Source organism: Bombus impatiens, unplaced genomic scaffold (genome assembly GCF_000188095.3).
Source record: "Bombus impatiens unplaced genomic scaffold, BIMP_2.2 scf_0151, whole genome shotgun sequence".
NCBI classification, from domain to species: Eukaryota; Metazoa; Arthropoda; class Insecta; order Hymenoptera; family Apidae; genus Bombus; species Bombus impatiens.
Window position 1 is genome coordinate 1,010,783 of NT_176570.1, and position 19,457 is coordinate 1,030,239.

At 35.8% G+C, this 19,457-nt stretch overlaps 2 protein-coding genes across 2 annotated transcripts; one reads left to right on the forward strand and one right to left on the reverse strand.

Annotated features, from left to right (window-relative positions):
- Positions 1-1,479: 1,479 nt before the first annotated feature.
- On the forward strand, positions 1,480-18,535 carry LOC100741010 (carbonic anhydrase 2). The gene is made up of 7 exons (XM_003487361.4): positions 1,480-1,734; positions 13,157-13,198; positions 13,850-14,014; positions 15,234-15,478; positions 16,671-16,907; positions 17,409-17,670; positions 17,855-18,535. Exons 1-7 carry the CDS (start codon positions 1,692-1,694, stop codon positions 17,899-17,901), a joined length of 1,041 nt encoding a protein of 346 aa, XP_003487409.1. The 5' UTR covers positions 1,480-1,691; the 3' UTR covers positions 17,902-18,535.
- Positions 18,351-19,299, reverse strand: LOC100741131 (coiled-coil domain-containing protein 12). The gene is made up of 3 exons (XM_003487362.4): positions 19,127-19,299; positions 18,870-19,008; positions 18,351-18,799 (listed from the first exon to the last, which is right to left on the reverse strand). The coding sequence occupies exons 1-3, from the start codon at positions 19,282-19,284 to the stop codon at positions 18,605-18,607; spliced, it is 492 nt and encodes a 163-aa protein (XP_003487410.2). The 5' UTR covers positions 19,285-19,299; the 3' UTR covers positions 18,351-18,604.
- Positions 19,300-19,457: the final 158 nt, after the last annotated feature.

Consider the following 19,457-nt stretch of genomic DNA (forward strand, 5'->3'; position numbering starts at 1 on the left):
AGCAAATATACGTACTCTAATAAATACCTTTGCAATAATTGCAGCTACCTAAGCGTTCTGCCAACTATACCGTTTTTTTTCCGGTTAACAACGAATCGCCGCTGACAACGTACATTTGACGTTTTCATTAGTTACAGTAACAATTTTAGCACATGTTGATCTAGTAACCTGGAAAGTTCGAATATATCGCATAAATTAATTTAAAAAATATGATTTTATCGAATATTCTTTTGCTAATGTTTAATACGTGATAGTAATGAATCAAGTTTTATTGAATATTTTTTCTGTTAGTGTTTAACACGTACCAGTTGAATAAAATATATGAAACTTCTTCTTTAATAAGCCCTGAACGCTATAAGTAAAATTATCGAATATAATCGATGAAGCTGTAGAAAAATTAAAAAAATCTCTAACTGGAAACCACGAGGAAAATGGTAAGCGGAAGCAATCTGACCAAACGGAAGCTGACACATTCAAAATGCAGTAATGGGTTCTTACGTGCTTCTAAAGTACCGCAAGCTATGGCTCACGTATGTCACGAACGTCTTCAGCACGAGTGGTCTTTTCGTTGGGCCCGAGGAAAAGCAATTTAATCGTTTAATATTTCGAGTAAGATACATCCAAGTATATCTTTGAGAAGTAAACAGAACAGATGTTATAGATTAATAACATTTTGCAACGTTTGAGATAGAATATCTACACTGTCAAGTACAATGCCTTTTTGAAATATAGTTAAGCGAGGAAGTATTGAAATTCGCAAAATTATGGTATTATCTTAAATTTATTCTTACGTAGAAAGCTTTGATATATAATAAGTAGAACAAACTATCGTAAATTAGCATAAAATATTGCAACGATATTATGTACGCAGAAACTATGAAAAGGAAGAACAAATAAACTATTAAAGAGGACATGCTTCATACAGGTATACATATAGATTAAATTTTAATCAAATAATGTCGATCTTATATACAGGGAGTGCATACACTTTTAGTTTTCGATGAAACATTTTTTCTTATTGTTACGAAATAACACGTTCGTAATTAAATTACTATTTTTAACTCGGTGCAATCGGTACATGCCAATTCTATAGCAAACGAACCGGATTGCAAATATCACAGAAACCGAACAAACTGCGTATATACAGTGGCTAAATAAAATCTGAATTTCACGGATACGAATTATCATAATCCGCAGACAACAGTACCATTTACCACAGTATCATTCTATTTAGTTTACAACCAGAAAAGGGAATAAACAATCGAGTGATTGAATCAGGCCGAATAAGGAAGCTGAAACAAGTTTTGAGAAACCGTGTCTCTATCGCAATTTCTTTAAATTCTGCTTGTTTCGAGATATCGGTTCGAGGGCCAGTGAATCATCAAAAATCACCATCGAGCCTTTTATTCCCCTTCCTGACTTTCTCGATATCGCGTTTACCTGGCCATCATCCGCGCTTCTTCGTCTCCACTAGCCGGTATATAAATTTGTGCAGAGTCGATAGGCTACCGCAAAATAAAAGTGGTGGTCTCTTATTTAACATAGTCGACAAGCCGGCAGTCGCTCAGTCGACCACCGACCGTAACAGAGTATTCGTATTTCTAAGTTAACATATCGTTGAATCGACAGAACTTGGGTCGGTCCTCGACACCATCCACTCACAGTGAAAAGTGACAGTTGCCTTCTTCGTCATGGCTTTCTTAATTGTCACGCTGGGGCTCCTATTGTCGTCGAGTAAGTCCTTTTCTTCTCTTCTTTCTCTTTTCAGACCGGTGATTCACGAAAAGGTTAGGCGGTCGTGATTCACTGTGAAACTGGGATTTCGATTTGCAACATCGCGCATCGAACGACTTTATGACACAGACGTTGAAGAATTTTTGTAGGGACGTTAGCTTGGAAGATGATCGGGCCGGCGGTGAAACATTTTTTCGGCACTTGAGGATCCTTTGTAGAAACAATAGCGAGAGTTCTAGATGGAAACTTGATTATACCTTCGATCTACCGAATCTCTTTGAGAATTTGACGAGAATTCTACCGATGCGATATAAACATCAAGGGATTTTTTTATAGCAACGATAGTCGACGTTTTACTTCGAAATTTCACTGTGGTGCGAATCGAGGATTTTTTTTTAGAATTTGCTTCTCCTAAATGCAGCGCGAACGAGAATTCCTGGAACGTGACATATATTTATGACGAATTTCAGTTTAAAAGTTTAGCTGTGATTCGAGATTTTGTGACAATGTAAGGATCGTATATTTCGGTACAACAAAGATTCAGAACTTTAGACGTTCGATGTTTACGATATTCAATGCTTGCACGGTCATAATGTAATATCTCCTCGTGTTTTATTTAAGTATTTCTGTTCTATCGTACTTTCGTAACTTTGCAATTTTATAATTCCTAATTTTATTTTCCTCTACTTATTACTACTACGTATATACGTATTATGGGGCTAACGTTCGTTTAATAAATAAATAAATAAATGTTGAAGATAAATGTTCAAGAAATTTGAGATTTCTCACATAATCCGATGAAAACACTTTTGATAGTGCGACGTGAATATTAGTGAGTCTTCGTGGGAATATTGCGGTAGATGTGATTCGAGATTTTTTTGACAATACGAGATTAATGAAAATTCTTGCAATTGTTCTATATCATCGGAAGAGTATTTCTGGAACAAGACTTACAAGATTTACAATTGTCTATAGTAACACAGGTATAGTATTATGGTCGTTAGAATCTCGTTCATAAAAGTGACAATAGCAGGGTAGATATGTAACGAAATACACAGAGAGATATAATGCCGCATTTTATTTGATAACGATATCAACAATTAAAGTGAAAGCTTAGAATACAATTAAGATATGATAAGAAACTAGCAGTCTACGATTATCTATATACTTTCAAACATACTAACAATGCTCTTAAAAATGCAATGCTTGTTCCTTTCTTTCACTTTCTTCGATTAATAAACGTTACTTAATTACTATATAGCACTAGCTGTTGGATAACGTCAAATAAATGATCTGATAAGGTCATGTAATATAAAACCTAGTACGATTATATACCAATACGTAGACTATGAATTTTTATGCAAATCCATATTTTCGAGAATATAATTTTGAAAAGTAGAACCTCGGTAAAAAATTGTTTCACTTACCAGCTATTATAGAAAGCAACTATACTTGGCATATTTTATATACTCATTGATATTGCATGGATTTTTACAACTTTTAATTCTCTGTAAATGCATGAAACTCTATAAGATGTATAAAATGTAAATAAAGAGAAGAAAGATCTTGATTATGATTATTTCGACTCGCCATGCATTTTGGCTGCTGTTGACAGACTATGATCGACGCTGAATCAATTATGCTTATTATTAATATCACGAAATCGCTTAAAATTCACGATGGGGTCCCATAGCATGATCGAGGCGTGTTCAACTCGGCTCATCGGTTGCATCGCAGCTGCAACGCAAACGACAATTAGATTCACACTTGAACGAGATATGTTTGCGCGAAAACAGAAGTAAAAGCGTTACATAAAATTCACGAAAAGGGAAAGCTAAACACCATCGAGGCGTAATTTACGGTTCTCGGATTCATAAGCGTAAACAGAATCGCGAGCCGTTTGTAATTTACGGCGCCGCCTGCCACCTTTATTTTGATTAAAACGTCATCGACTAAACTCCCAGAGTTTAATGCAACTTTTATGGTTTCGTTATATTTGCCCCCTTATTCTAACGTAGCCATATATGAAAGCCCTATATGAAATTTATGTTATCCAGAATTACGAAAAGGCAGGGCGTTTTCTCTCCAAATTCTTCTGTTCCGATGGAAAATTTAATCCCGCTGCGATCTTCGAATCTCTCGTATCTGAGAGAAAAACCTGTCGTCGATTAAACAAACGATTTTTCTCTTTTCTCATTTTTATTGAATACGAGGCGAGATATTTCAGTGATAGTAAATATCCGCGAAGTAATCTCGCTATTTTCGTGATCTACGCGTTACAACCGATCGATTGATGTAGAACGCGTCGTATTTCAAGGAACGTGGCTTTGCCGGAGATACATCACGATTTGTTATTTGGTGGAAACATTTCATGTGAAAGTGAAACGAAAAAAAAAAGAAGGAAAAAAGAAATATATATATATATATACGTATCAATAGCAATATCTTCGTATGTTGCTGAAAATTTTGTCAAAATACTTTTTAGATAACGTTAGAAAATTACGAGTGCGAGAAAAACAATCGGCGAGAAACGATAAGATCAAACATAGAATTCTAATGAAATAGGGGAAAATATCGATTTAGATACGGATCTAATCAATTTTCGATAACTTGTTTATAACGTGCTGATATTTTCTTACGTAACAAACACATCCGACAATTTGATACGATTTTACAGTATGATTAACGACAATCGTAACGTTCGTGGTATAAACATGAGATTGCAAATCGCGATAGATCTCGTGGCCCGAAAGTTTCCACCGTTATTTGGTGGAATAGGCCGGCCGTAGGCAGTCAATTAGAATAAAATGAGATAATTTGATGTTCCTTGAACGAGCTTAAGGTTAATTAGCGCAATTTATCGTTTAAGAAATCGAAACTATCAAGTACGGTTTTTGTCGAATCCAGCGTCGCTCGTGCTTGCGGCTTCTTTCCTCTCCAGTAAAATTAGTTCGAAGAATTAGTTCTCTGTGATTTACCTGCAATTTGCAAAGAATCTCTTCGATAATTACAAATGAAATACCCACTTACGATAGAGGCATCCGTTTTGACGTAATGATAAAGAATCGATATGATAAGAGGGGAATAAGTAGGGGTAAATTGTTCAGATATTTTTATAGGGAACGAGACAAACGAAGATCGTTCGATGGATAAAACGTTCGCTTCTTTCGCCATTATCACGATATATACAGTTAACGCGAGTGACATTTAACGGTTAATAAAAATTATCTGCATCATTGAGGGAAGTGAAAAAGTGGAAAAACAGAAAAAAGAAGAAACGAAGAACAGCGTCTGCGTGACGTCTTTCGCGTACAAAGCATCGATACGCGAACGTTCTGCAAAATCGAGGACAAAATAGACAATGCATTTGTCGCAGTGATGTCTGGAATGCAATAGCCCACTGTAATTTCGATTAAACGATTCCAATCGTAGATAGTGCAACAATAGAGTGACGCAAAAAATTGTCGTACCGCCGTTTACCGTAAAGTTCTAGTTTCCTAAGTTGCTCGATGTGTTTTCCACGTTTCCATCGATTGATAAATAACAACGGTATTGAAGATTTCGCACTTCCACTTTATAAACGTCAAACGTTTACGTCGTATATTTTCAGAAAAGTTGAACGACGTAAACCGCGAATCGCGACGAGCAATTGGCCCGATTCTTTTGTCAAAAGGAATCTCTATTATTAGAACAGTATCTGACTTTCATTCAAAGTGGCATACTTACTCTACAATAAAAAACTACCAATAAAATAACTGCACACTTTCTATAAGATCGAGGCGAGGTTGATTTAGAACACCTTACCGTAATTCGTCAAGTCTTTCGCCTGATTTCCATATTGGACGCGTCTGTTATTTACATGAAACAAAAAAAAAAAAAACCGAAAGAAAAAATACGAGTCACGCGGAGTAAATATATATTGCAAATTAAAAAATTTTCCCAAGGACTCCCTTCCTTTTTTTGATAGCTCGGTATCCTGTGCGTCTTGCACGTGTCAAGTAACGATGCTTAAAAAAAAAATTTCGTAGCCGTGTTTATCTAATTTTGAAGATACCATGCTTTATTTCCCAAGAATTCGCGAGACATATTTAAAACACGTATATCGGATAACGTACGTTGTACTTAAAGCGCATGAAGTCCGACGCAACGAATTAGCGAATGGAATGGAAGGAGAAAATAAGAAAGAAATATAGATAATGTAATTAGCGTTTAAAAGAGAGAAAAAATGGTCGACGAGACGTCACCTGTCATTTTTCACTGAAAGGACGTGCGTTTGATAAACGAAGCCGGTTGTATCGTTGCCTTCGATCTCCCCTACCTTTATGGAAAAAAATTACATGTGCACATAGCCCAAGAAGATATGTAATACCCATAAGTGCATCCGATTTCACGGCCGCATTTTTTTACAATTTGCCTCGTACTGCTACGTGTTGCGCAATTTCCTGAAGGAAAAACGTACCGGAAAAGTCGCGGCTTATTTCCAAGGGTAGTAGTTAACCATATTTAGTCGTCGAATTAATTTACGTACGAATCACGTATTTTGATGGTTCATCGTCTTTTACACTTGCGCATATCTAATTTTTTTTTCTTTTTTTACCAAAATTTCATTTTCTCTCGATCGAACGATTCTTCTTCTTGAATAATTAATTCTAATTGGATTAAAATATTTTTTTAAATAACAGCACATTGGGATAAATGTAACTAGCATTGTGTATGAATCGAACTAGGAATGATAGCATAGAAAATATTTCTCGGATAATGAGTGCGAATAAAAATTGTTATAATACTGAATAAAGTTATATAAATATACGTCGTTCAAAGTATCATCGCTGGGATGTAACAAAAACACTCGGTAGACTTTTTCTCCGTACTATGAATCATTGATCGATAAAATTAATCCACGTACTCGATTATTCGCTCGTTTAATCCTCCATTTAATAATCTCGGTCGTCTTTGCGTATGAAAGTGTAACATCCATCGTATCGAGCGTAGTATCAATGGAAAGTTGAATTCTTTATCGTACGATCCTCTTATCTCGTCGTTAATTCATTGTAACTTTTACAGTTTACACATCGTAGTTTACTTTATGTTATAAACTATCAATAAATTCACCGAATCGTAAAACAAGCCAGTGATCGATAATTATATGCTATTCTGAAATATCGATCGTCTTTAGCCAGTAAAGAATAACAGTAAAAGTCAAAAATTTCGTTATTGTATAAATTTCCCTGCCGGCGTTAGAATAACAGTAAATTCGCTGCATTTTGTATTTTATATCACTGCTGCTGAAATAAATGAAATATCCAAAGTATACTGTTTGTTCAATTCTTTAGTAGTGGAAATAGCTCTTTAACTTCCTTTTCTTCGATCAAGAATACAAATTTGTCTAAACATCCGTAGTCTAGATATAGCGGTTTAAACTGGACAGATTTCCACTGTAGAGTATGTGCAGCAAAGCACACTCGATAGAGTATACTTCGATACTGTCAGGGTCGGGCCATACGTCTATAACCATTCAACATTAACGAATGTTACGGACATGTCGATTTTAAGCTCGTGCAATAAACTTTCAACAAGTAGAAGTAGAATTAACAACAAGTAGATGGTCATACGTGATGTATCATTATACATGGAATATCGGTATAAGTAGGGGCGTGCTGTATGAAAGAAGGTAATAAGAAACCTTGTATCGCAAACGACCAGCGAAATCGTAGATTGAAACGAACGATGAAAACTACCGGAGTGTCGATGAACGCCGTGTGTTTTATAATATTTCATCTCTGGCCTCGATTGGAGCAGGTAATTCGAATATCGAGGTGCCTTCGAAGAGCGTAAATGAGTCTTTTAATGATTCGAACGATCGCTGAATCGCAGACATGTCTGCAAATTCGTATATTGATGAACATATTAAATTATATTAGGCGATACATTTGTTCGAATTTCCTACAAAGTGTACGTCTATGAATGTACATGTGTGTTTGATCGACAAAATTTACATACGTGCGTCTTAAGCTTTTTAAATAATTCTTACGTTCTCTCATAAATAGATAAATAAATCGATCAATATCGAAGGAATCTATCACGCGGTTTGGTAACTGAAAAGACAAAACCAGGCAGTTTTATTGTTTCATCCACCACATCTGTGAGCATTTTGTGCAATCTCGTGTTACTTGCATTCAATGAATATATGCATTTTTAACGTTTCCACAATCGAATAAACATCCGCATTCTAATAATCACGAATGTTAAAAATAGCACTAACTTCGTGCAAGGTAAAGGTGTTTCACAAGTTTGAAGTATGTGTTCTCGTAAACATACATATCACAGGTTACACCCTACAGAGAATAGTGAGTCTTTATGCAAGAAGATATTATTATTTATTTATTATGTTTATTTATCTAATCTACGTATTTCTCCCTGTGCTTACGATTAGATAAAAATAATTACCGTTGCATTTGCTCGCTACTAACGTTCGTTTGTCAATTTTAACCTCGCATGGCAAAAAGTAAAACAAACCTATAGCACTGAACATTCGGAAAGGATTTCCCGGAAATCGTAATAATATTCTTTAACTCACTGGCATAGATAGTCGCCTGCCATTTCTTTTAACTTAAGTGTTTCATATTAATTTAAGTGTTCTGTTAATTGTCGTTTCTCTCCTAAACATTTGCACCTCGCAAATAATGGAATCCTAAATGAGAACTACGGACTTAGAAAAAGCCTGTTAAGAGAAATAGTAATATCGGTCGAGAGAGGAACGTTCGACGCTGAAATATATCGGTATGCCGATGGTTCGAACCTGAAGTAATATCCCACTTCTATTTTAACCTTGCACCGTGAAAAATAAAATAAATCCTCGCGATTCAAGATAGAGAAGATTCTCGTTCACAAATCGTATCTCTTGAAATCTCAACTCGTTAAGTAAAAACGATTAACACAGGCGATATGTAAATACTGGTATTAACGACTAAAATTAGTCGTCTGCTACTTATCGTTTTTTCCAACATTCTTCACGTTCGCACGAGATATCTCGCTTTAATTAACTATTTCAGAACGTAATAACACGATGTTCGATCGTTCAGTGTAGCAATATCCTGCGCAATCGAAGAACCAACCCAAGGTCGTCGTCCCTTTAACTTCTCTCCATCCGGAAAAAAAGCAGTTTCTCGCAACGAAACGCAACGATTGCTTCACTTGCAATACACGTGCTCCCATTTTCATCGTACGACGATCCTTGGTGTGAACATTTAGGTTTTACGAGAAAACCAGCAGCGCATCCGTGACCAATAAAACTGAATAAACGTTTCGGATATCGGAAGGACATGCTGCTGCTTGTACGTTCAATGGCGATGCTAAATCGATTAAATTAGTTTATAGTCCTCGAAATGTCGTTGAAAGGACCTCCTACGTGGCTTGGCTGTCCGCCTGGCAATAATCGTCGATCCTGAAACAGAACCGCCGTTTTCTTCGTACGTTTATCATTCGACGCACGTGTCGAGCATATGCATAGGATCTGGCAACGTGAGTACACGCGACATATATCATTCGTAGACCGTGCAAGGGCTGACTCGTTAACCGGCAATAATCGAGAAGCGCCTTTGCTGTGAGCGAGGAAGTGGCCTATTTCCCTTTCCGCTTGGAACTTCGAATTTATCGAATATATACGTTCGAATCGTGAATAATCCATGCGTATGTCCGCGACTCAAGTAACCGCTGTGACATTAAATACGTTTTTCCGATAACGCGAAACCTTGGGGCAATTCCTGACAAAGTAGACGTTCCTTTTTTATTTTCTTGTCAGCGTTGATTTTAATTCCATATATTTCTTCCTGCGTTTCTTCCTCTTTTTCCTTCTTCTTTCGTAAATAGTTTGCATATCTCTACAACCGTATCGTGTTATATATATTTCTATTACAGACTGTAACAGAAATTTGTCCTGCTTGTTGTATCTGTTATACGAAATTTTCTCGCTTCATATGTAACAGACATAAAAGCAGGACGAATTTACCTTACAATTTAATATTGATACGTGTATATGTATGCATAAGATGCGCACAGTAAATTGTATGCTTTGATACATGTTTTATACGTATTACACAAGAAAGATAGAAAGAGAGAGAGAGAGAGAGAGAGAGAAGAGAAGCAAGAGAAGAGAGAGTATCTACATAATGCACCGTCTGTTTTATTGGTTTTTTGTTTCCCTTTAAGAAAGTAGTAATCTGGAAACTAAATTGTAATTTGTATAAATATGTTCTTCTAACTGTGAAAGAGATTAGTAGAAAACCGTGTTATTGCACTTTCCTCGTTCCTTTTATTTCAAATCTTATTTACTGATAATTTCAATTTATGCCACATGCAGTAGAAAGCTCGTGTATTTGCTCGTGGATTCGCCAGTATCTGGCGATCATTAGAGGAATATTTTAACGAAGGGAAAAAGCAGAAGAAACATGAAATCGCCGTATACGACATATAACAGGTTCTTCGCCGCTAAAAACGTACTGTCCTTGTTGCATGCGTTAAACAAGTTTACATTTTATTATTCAACAGCATGTCAGCCGGATATGTATCATCCCAAGTATTTGATGTACAGCACGTAACGGTATAATCGGTGCAATCGAATTCATAGGGACGAATCGATATTCGTTGTCGGACGGTTTACCGTACAGGATAGTAGCTGGCTTCTATATTTTAATCGACTCGGCTAGAACAATTTATCTGTGACGAGCCGAGTGCAAAAGCGGCACGCTCGCTTGTAAATCTTTCGTAAATCGACTTTCACTGGAGTCTCGAGAAGTTCCCACGGAAGTATGAAACCGCTACAGATATCTGGCTAACCCAGATCCTTTTATCCTTTTGTTTACCGAGTTTACCGAGTTTACCGAGTTACACCAAAGTATAGCTTGTTTTATTCACGCAACTTCTTGCGATTTGTTTAATGCTCGAAAAACGACGGATGGATCAATTTTAATTTCTCCGGCTAACTATTTCACGTTTATTATTTTATGAATTACGTTCACGCGTTACTTTAACAGAATATACCGGTGATTTTGTTTTTTTTTTCTTTTTTAAGTATATTCAGTTTGATATAATCGAATAGAGAAAGCGAACGGTATTTACACCGTTACTATCGGACTGTGGAGTTTTACGTGTTTATTAAAAATTTTTTAGATACAGAGATAACGAGAAAATTGCACATGATATGGAAAAGTATGTGAAACATCGAAATATAAAAGTACATTTGTTACGTAGCGTGAGATGGTCCGTGTGACGTCCTTCATGGTCTGACCGTCAAAAGCCCATGCACTGTTATACAGACCCTCAATAAACCCAAAGAACCACCATAAACAGAATCTTTTGAACGGAATCTTTATATCTGCAAGTATTTTCGGTTTCTTTATACAACAAACACACCCACCCCAAGCTTTCCTCGGTGATAACACAAAAACGAATTTTACTTCTTTTTTTTTTTATTTGGTAGACTATTTACAATCAATTCTCATTGAGAATTACAAGTAAATTCAAACTTTGCTTGTTCTCACAACTACAGAGCAGTCACTTGTACTCTAAACTTCATCTCTGTACTTGCTCTCTGGATTTGTTCCACAGTAACATTCAAGTAACAGTCAAAGCTCATCAGTCAGTTAAAATATAATTCGAGTAACGTAAGGAGTCTGAAGTCAAGTGATCACAGTCGCCAAGTCGAAGACAGTCAATCGACAGAAGATACATTCATCGCAAATCTCCAACACGAAACGAGTCTCAAGTCATTCGTACTCATTCGTAGTTCGGCATTTCACATACGCACCATCACATCTTGAAGTTGAAATATGAAAGGACACCGGAGCCTCCCCTCTGGAACTTTGGGAAAATCCGTAAAATTGTAATTAAAGTCTATACCTGCAATTAAACAATTTCCCGTCGTTCTACTCAATTGTATTTATTCGAGATTTATGACAATGAGCTTGGGCTCAGGGCGACAATTAGTCACCGAACGTAGCCGCGATCAACGGGACGACCGCTCCGTCTAACAAAGGTATGGAACAATAAAATAGCCCTGATTAAGGGAAATACCCGTAGAGGTACTCGGCAGTAAACATTCGAACGGTTCCTAATAACGGCAAAATAATTACCAGATATCAATGCACCTACACAGCACAAGTTCAGCTAGCCTGAGGACCCGCTATAAATCTTAGGATTTTGTTAAGTAAGGTTCTTCAAACGGACAAGCAGTCTTTGTCCCAAATTGACCAATTAACAGCAGCGTTAATGTCCCTCATTTCCCGAATGAAGACATCGTGTACGAGCTCTTGGACGAGTTAACTAACGTCTTGCTATCTTCACGCTTGGTATCAATTCCAACTTAGACTTTAACGAAGAAATAAGCCTACTAACCCGTTGACCGCGGATTCGTTATCGAGTCCTAGACCAGAGTCACAAGTGCCTAACTATCGTGAGTCTGCGCCAACTTTGTAACACCTTTATTCGTGTCAATAAACGTCACTTCAGTGGTGTAAGAAGATGAATAGCTCCAGTGAAGAATTATTACGTACCCCAAACCCTTACTGCATAAAAAGAAGATTAAAAAGGAAACACCCAACAGATCTCACAAAGGACATAACCTAACAAACACGATGATGGTACCCCGCTGGAGGTAGTTACTCATATGCTATATTAGTATACCGCTATAATATTTTACCAAATGTCCTACTGGACAAATTGTAAAATTTGAATAAATAAATAAAAAAAAAAAAACCCTTACTATGAGAGCGACCCGGACCCGTGTTACGGTCATGATTCATCATATATTAACCTGTTAATATCAGCGTTATATTCATTCAACCACCCTTATTATCTTAACCGAAATAAGGGATCGAACGATTCGTGACGTCGATTATTCAAATCGTAAAGGGAATTTACGACTCCCGTTGTCCCAACGGTCGAAAGCTCAACAGTGGTTGTAGTATGCAATAAGCGAAAGAACCGTCTGTTGAGCTTTCGGTTTTCCAAGAAATATCGCTCTAAACATCCGTAGTATATTTATTATTTCTTAAGTTAAATTTACGTATTTGCATGTGTTAGGTACGAAAACACAAGTATCAAATAGTATGAAATTATCAAACACAGAGAAAGAGAAACGATTCTTTGTTTCAAAGAATGATGCAAATTTCGCTGGGCAAAGATTTAATCTGTTCAGTTAACCGATATTCCTGTCAACAAATAAAATTCATCGTTCTATAGAGTTGCTTTTATTTACGTCTATCCACGCGACGATTCATACGCAAAGATAATGAGGCTCTCACGATTGTCGATTAATGATCGTCCAATTAAAAATGAAATCTAATCAAACCTGCTTATCTATGCGCATGCAACGACTAGTAACATGTAAATCGACCGGTTTTACAAATTGTTGTTTGCATTTCAGATCTGATCGCCGCCGGCAGTGTCAGCTACGATGCCGCTAAAGGTGAGTTTAACTGCGAATCTTCGCGTAGAAAGCGATTCATAGATACATAAAATTGATTTACGTTGAAGCTATGGGGACCTGTAAATAAGTTGTTTACCATTTCAACGTGATCAATCAACTTTCTTCCTTAGAAAGCATAAATGTCATCGTTTTAAACGTTATTACTCGTTCAACATTGTAATCTCTTCACGATCTCGCTCGTATTTATGACTCAGATATGGAAAAGATTATATAATGTATAATTATTATGTTTTTATGAAACAAACGGTGTAACATTTACCTTATTTTCTCGTCAGTTTGCTCGTACATAGACTTTGCCATTGCAAGCGATGTTTCACACCTAACTTTCTTCGAAGACAATTTTTTTCTTTTTCTTTTATTAAGCATTTGATCTAACGAACAGTTAGACGATACGACAGAAAGATACTTTAGAATCTGTTTGCAATTTTTTGGAAATTTAGAACGGTGAACAAATTTACGTTCGAGATCGTGAAATTACGAAACGTGAAAATATATAGAATCAGTTAATTTAGAAATTGGTTTGATCTTTTGCGACATAATGGGATCGATAAAGTTTGTATAAAGTAGAAAAGCGAATCTTTGATCGTCTTCGTTTTGTTAAACGTGTATTCTAAAAAGTATCTTTTCCAGCTTCTTCGATATGGACCAACGACGATCATGACACGTGCGTTGGGAAATTTCAATCTCCGATTGACATAGAAGAGAACAATGTTGCGCCTGCGTCTTATCCGGATCTGGAATTTTCCGGTCTCCAGAAACCCCATAAAGCTCTCATAATGAACAATGGCCATACAGGTATGGAACGCCAAGGTCGAGATACCGACGAGTAAATGAACGATGATAGTCGTCGTCTAGTTCGTTAAAGCGTAAACAAACAGGAAAAAGACATTTTACTTTTAAAGTACATTATCTCTCACAAATAGATTAAACGATTATTAAACAGTTCTAGCAAATATCTTTTTCGCTGATACTGTCAGTCTATTCGAAATATCGTATCACTGCAAGGGACCTATCGTGTAAGCAGCTTTGTGAAAGAGTGTTTCGTAAGAATTTGCGAAAGAAAAAGCGTTAGTCGAAGCAGAAAGTTATAAAATCGAAATAAACGTTCGGAAAGCGTATTGCTGCTATTACAAAGGAAAGTACAGCAAGAAAAATTACAGAGACAGAGAACTTTCTGTGATGATTTATTAAGAACATAAGAGGCAATCGAATTACGCGAAGGAACATCGGACATCCGACGATTCGAATGCATATACGTTTTGTGACGTTGCAATAATCTTATAGTCGATAGTTAGTAGACACGATGATAACTTAAGAATTAATAATTCCTTATACGTACCTATTCTTATTCCCTTGCATACTAAAGGATGTTGCATCGTTTAATTAGAATACGAATTTCCTTGTCATTCGTTGCATTTTTATATTAAGTTACGTCAGTTTTATTTCCTTTGTTACAAACACGCGCGAATATTCCTATCCGACTGCATACCGAAATACATTGCATTATCTAATTAGAATATAGATTCGTTTGTCTTTTGCGTTGTTTAATTATAAATCTCATCGTTTTAATTCCCAACAGCATTCGCGCGTTCTTCGACGATGTTGAATCGTTTGGCAAATTAAAAGTAACGAGCATCGCGTGTAGCTATGCAAAACCCAGTAATAACGCGTTCAACGCTAAGCTTTCGTTCAGCGATTGTATGTACATAGTATTGTTTAAGAGATTAGTTCAGGTATCTTTCCAAGAAGGTAGAAAACTTAGAAATTGAATTAACCCGTGTAGGATCATTTCGATTGTTCTGTGCGTTCTTTGAACGTGACTCTTATCCTTGAACAGCTGCAAATTAACGTCGATTATAGCACGTTACAGTCATTGTCTTGTCTCGATTAAGATAAAGCTTCGAGGAATCATACGCATTAGAAAAAAATGGCCTCCAGGAAATAAGACCGCTTCGTCAGATAAATTTTGCAAACACGAGAAATATTGACATCTGTATGTTTTTCATGGTTTTAGTGATGATCCAGAGTATCGATTCTGAATCCCCTGAGATATCTGGCGCGTCCCTCAACAGCACATACGTGTTCGAACAATTGCACTTCCACTGGGGAAACAATGACAGTCTAGGATCCGAGGATCTGATAAACAATCACTCGTACTCCATGGAAATGCACGCAGTTTTCTGGAAGAAGGCATATGGCACCTACGACGAAGCGATAAAACACGATGATGGTCTCAGTGTACTTGGATACTGGTATCAGGTATATAAGTATCAAATATTGACAATTATTTATTGCTACGCCGAGCAAATTCCTATATGCCATTTTATCGGAAATTATCACGAAGAAAATGGCAACTTAACGATTAATTCTCTTGGAAATTTCAGTAAATATTCGATAAGATTTATCGACTGTCAGAAATGTTGCAAATTTTCGGAGAAAATTTTTCTTCGCGAGAGATATTGCGAAAATTTTTGAGAAATATTTCTGAAGAAAACTTTTCCTTCTACTAAACGTAAAATCGCGAAATATTTTAATATAAGACAAAAAGTCAATCTAGTCGATCTAACAATGTAAATAGGCTGCGGATTTCTATACGTTTAAATTTAAAGTTTGCAAAAATGCACAGAATATAAATATAGAAATGTAAAAAAGTATACTTAACGAACGATATAGATCTCTCGCCCACGCTCCGTTTCTTTAATTGGAATTATAAGAAGTACCAATTTGCATAAAAATTCACAGTTTGCGGTGCGGTATCTGTTACTAATCAAATCGATTAGTATCAATTTCGAGTAGTTCCAGTCGAAGACGTAGAATGAAGAGACTTCGTCTCGCTTTCATGCCTCCGTTATGGATATTTCTGTTTTCCTAAGAGTTTGTATACACGAATTTGCGTACTCTATACCTAAAATCAGTTATGTAAATCGCGCAAACCGACTCTAACTGGGTGCATGTACGTAATACCTAACGTTATTTCACGTATATTCCGCATCTCTTTAAATGGTTTAAATTGATTCGGAAAACTTGGACAGGGCGTTCGAGTGGAGGATACGCGTTCATAAGTTTGTTTTCTCAAAAATAGAAATACTTTATAGAAATTCTATTCTTGTCTGTGTTTACGCTTCAACAAATTCGATCGAAACGCGTTTCTAGATGAGAAACTTTAATCGACGAGAAGGCTATTGTAATCGTATCTCAGTCTGGTAATTTTATTGAGACAAACGTGAAAAACATACATTCACGAGTTTGTTTCTTTTAAAACAGAAGCATTTTATGCGAAACCTATTTTTGTCGGCGCTCGCGTCTCGACAAGTTCGATCGAATATGTTTGATGTTAGTTCGAAGATAAAAAAGATGATTTTAATCGACGAAGAGAATATCGTAGCGAGTTTTATCTGTATAATTGGAAAAATTGTTGGAAAAATCTTATCGAGAGAAATGTTTGTTACAGGCCACGAATGAACCAAATCCGGTGTTCACATCGGTCGTGTCGCAAATATTGGAAATAAGAAAGGCTGGCAGCAATGAGTTGTTAAGGAATAGCGATATTTTAAGCAAATTGATCGCTCCTGATCTTGCATCAGCGCAAGATTATTTTACATATAAAGGATCACTGACCACACCTCCTTGTCTGGAAATCGTTCAGTGGATCGACTTTGCGAAACCTCAACATATTTCCCACGAGCAGGTATTTCAAAAGCAATCGAGTTCAATATAAATTCCGTTAGTACAAGGGTGCCTTTAGAGTATTTGTCTAGGTTCTAACGTCGTCTAACAGTGAATATGGAAGAATATTGTACAAATATCTTCTACAAACGCTTTCTTTCACGGCTGTCCAAACTTGATTATTAGAAACCTTTTACCGGAGAAAGTAATTTCTTTCGATGGTTAAATAAGCTGCTATTCTTAGTTAAGAAATTGACAAACACGTTACAGGATGAATGAAATTCCAGACATAGACGTGAAATTTAAGGAGATAAGGTAGAGAAGTATTATTTAAAAAATAATTAGTATAAAATGGTAAGAGAGAGGATGAAGAATTATTTTGAATGGCAGCGTTGGAATTTATTTTTAGATTTCCTCAAACATTCTGGAAATGTTTTACGTAAATAATCCTGAAACGTGTTTCCTCTTAACTCGACTGATAGTCATAATTGATTGTCTATATTTGCTTGATTTTTTTTTTCAGCTGGCTGCATTCCGCTCTATTCAATCCTTCGATGGCGATGATATAACGCATAATTTCCGCCCAGTACAACCCTTGGACGGTAGAACGGTTTATCGTAATGTCCGAGATGAACAAACTACCGCAGCTCCCGCTCTTGCCAAAATACCAGAAATAGCGAGTTCTCCTGCACCTAAGAAACTGGATACTAATACACTTAAAGAGGCTCCTGTAGATAATAAGAAAGATAATGGATATTCTGGGGCAAACATGTGGACTGTGTCACGTATGTATCCCTTTCTATTTATGGTCATAAATTTCTTTAATTGTATAATATAACGAAATCAGCCTGGCAAGTTAATTTTTATGAAATCAAAGTAGTAATTTAGCGTGTGCGAAAGTAAAATATATATTAATCTGAAAAAGTAACATAATTTTAGATATTAAAGGAATATTTATTTTTGTTACAGCATTTGCAGTGATACTTGCAGCCACTCTTGTCTTACCATATCAATAATCGGCTCAATGTACTAGAAACTCTAGTCAATCACATTGACTATTCTGTAATTTAAAGTAATCGATAAGAATTCTAAATAAGTATTGATATAATACATTTTCTTATGAAAAAGGTATTATTTATCTTCTTCGGGGCATCTGTATTCAAAGGTTCTGTTATCTATGATATTTATTTCTAATCTAAATAAGAATGGAAATAAATATTTTTATTTTTGTGCTCGCGCAATTACGCGTATATTACCATTTAGTTCTAGGGATATATTAAACAATGTACATAAATACTTAAAGAAATTTTACATTGACTGATTTTAAACAGTAGATACATATAATCTTTCTTCATAATGTGACAGTCAAAGCAATAGAAATAGAAAACAAATGATAATTGAATTTGATTGCATTTTATTTGATGAATAAAGATATAGAAGTATTTTATAAGTTATAAAGCCTACCAAAAATTCTAGTATGTATTTATTCAACAGTTCCTACCGCTGCCATGATAACATACCTTAATCTTATGATAATATACATATACTTTAATCTTATAGATAATAAGTTCTCTTCATGAATATGTCTATGAAATATATTGTCCTGAAATTTATAGTAGTCTAGACGATAATAAATAAAATTATTACTAATATATTTTATTATTGTGTTATACTTATATGCACAAAGTTATTAAAATCTTATAAAAGATTTAAAACTCCTTAAGAATGGTTCTTTGTCTGATCGTTGGTTGCGACATTTACCACAGCAGCCCAATCATGCTGCTCTTGCTTAAGACGATCTCTTATAAGCTCAGCTATTGCTTTCTGAGTCCTCCTTTCTAATTTTTCTAATTTCTTTGCAACATCCCGCTTCAAATCCCAATCTGGTTTCCTGGGAGCAAGATTGCTAATATCCTAAAAGATTGTAATTAAATAAATATCAAATAACAACAAATACTTTGATCTATTGTAAACAATTACTTACAAGCTCCTCAATAACAACTTTTGTAACTGCAGCGCTTAATTGATCTTGTACTTCCTCTTCAACATTACCTGGCTGTGCATCTTCTAATACTTTGTCCTTAAGACTGTCATCCTGTGGTTTGTAACTCCGAAATTTCGGTCTGTGGCGATAAAGTAAACAAATACAAAAATAAGTATCGATCTTTAGAGGTTAGTTGAGGTTAGATGAGGTTAGATTTAAAAATTACAATCACTTAAAAGAAGAACAACGAAACTCACTTTGGTAACGTACTAACACTATCATTTTGGTTTTCTTTGTTATCTTCGGTTTTCTTTTTCAAAGCCTGCAAGCGTTCTTTTCGTTTCAAAGCTTCCTCCTCCAATGAACCAATCTTGTCTTCCGCCATATTTGTTTTGTCACGTTTTATCACAACCATCGTAGATGGCGTTAGTATCTATCTGTGTTTCAATAGCGAGTGTAAAATTGAATATTATTTTCTAATTACACATTGTCTAATCCGTCTCAAATGAACAGATAATACGTATTGCATGAATGAAATTCGATATTCGCAATATGATCTTCTAACTTGTAATGACCAGTCAAGTAAGT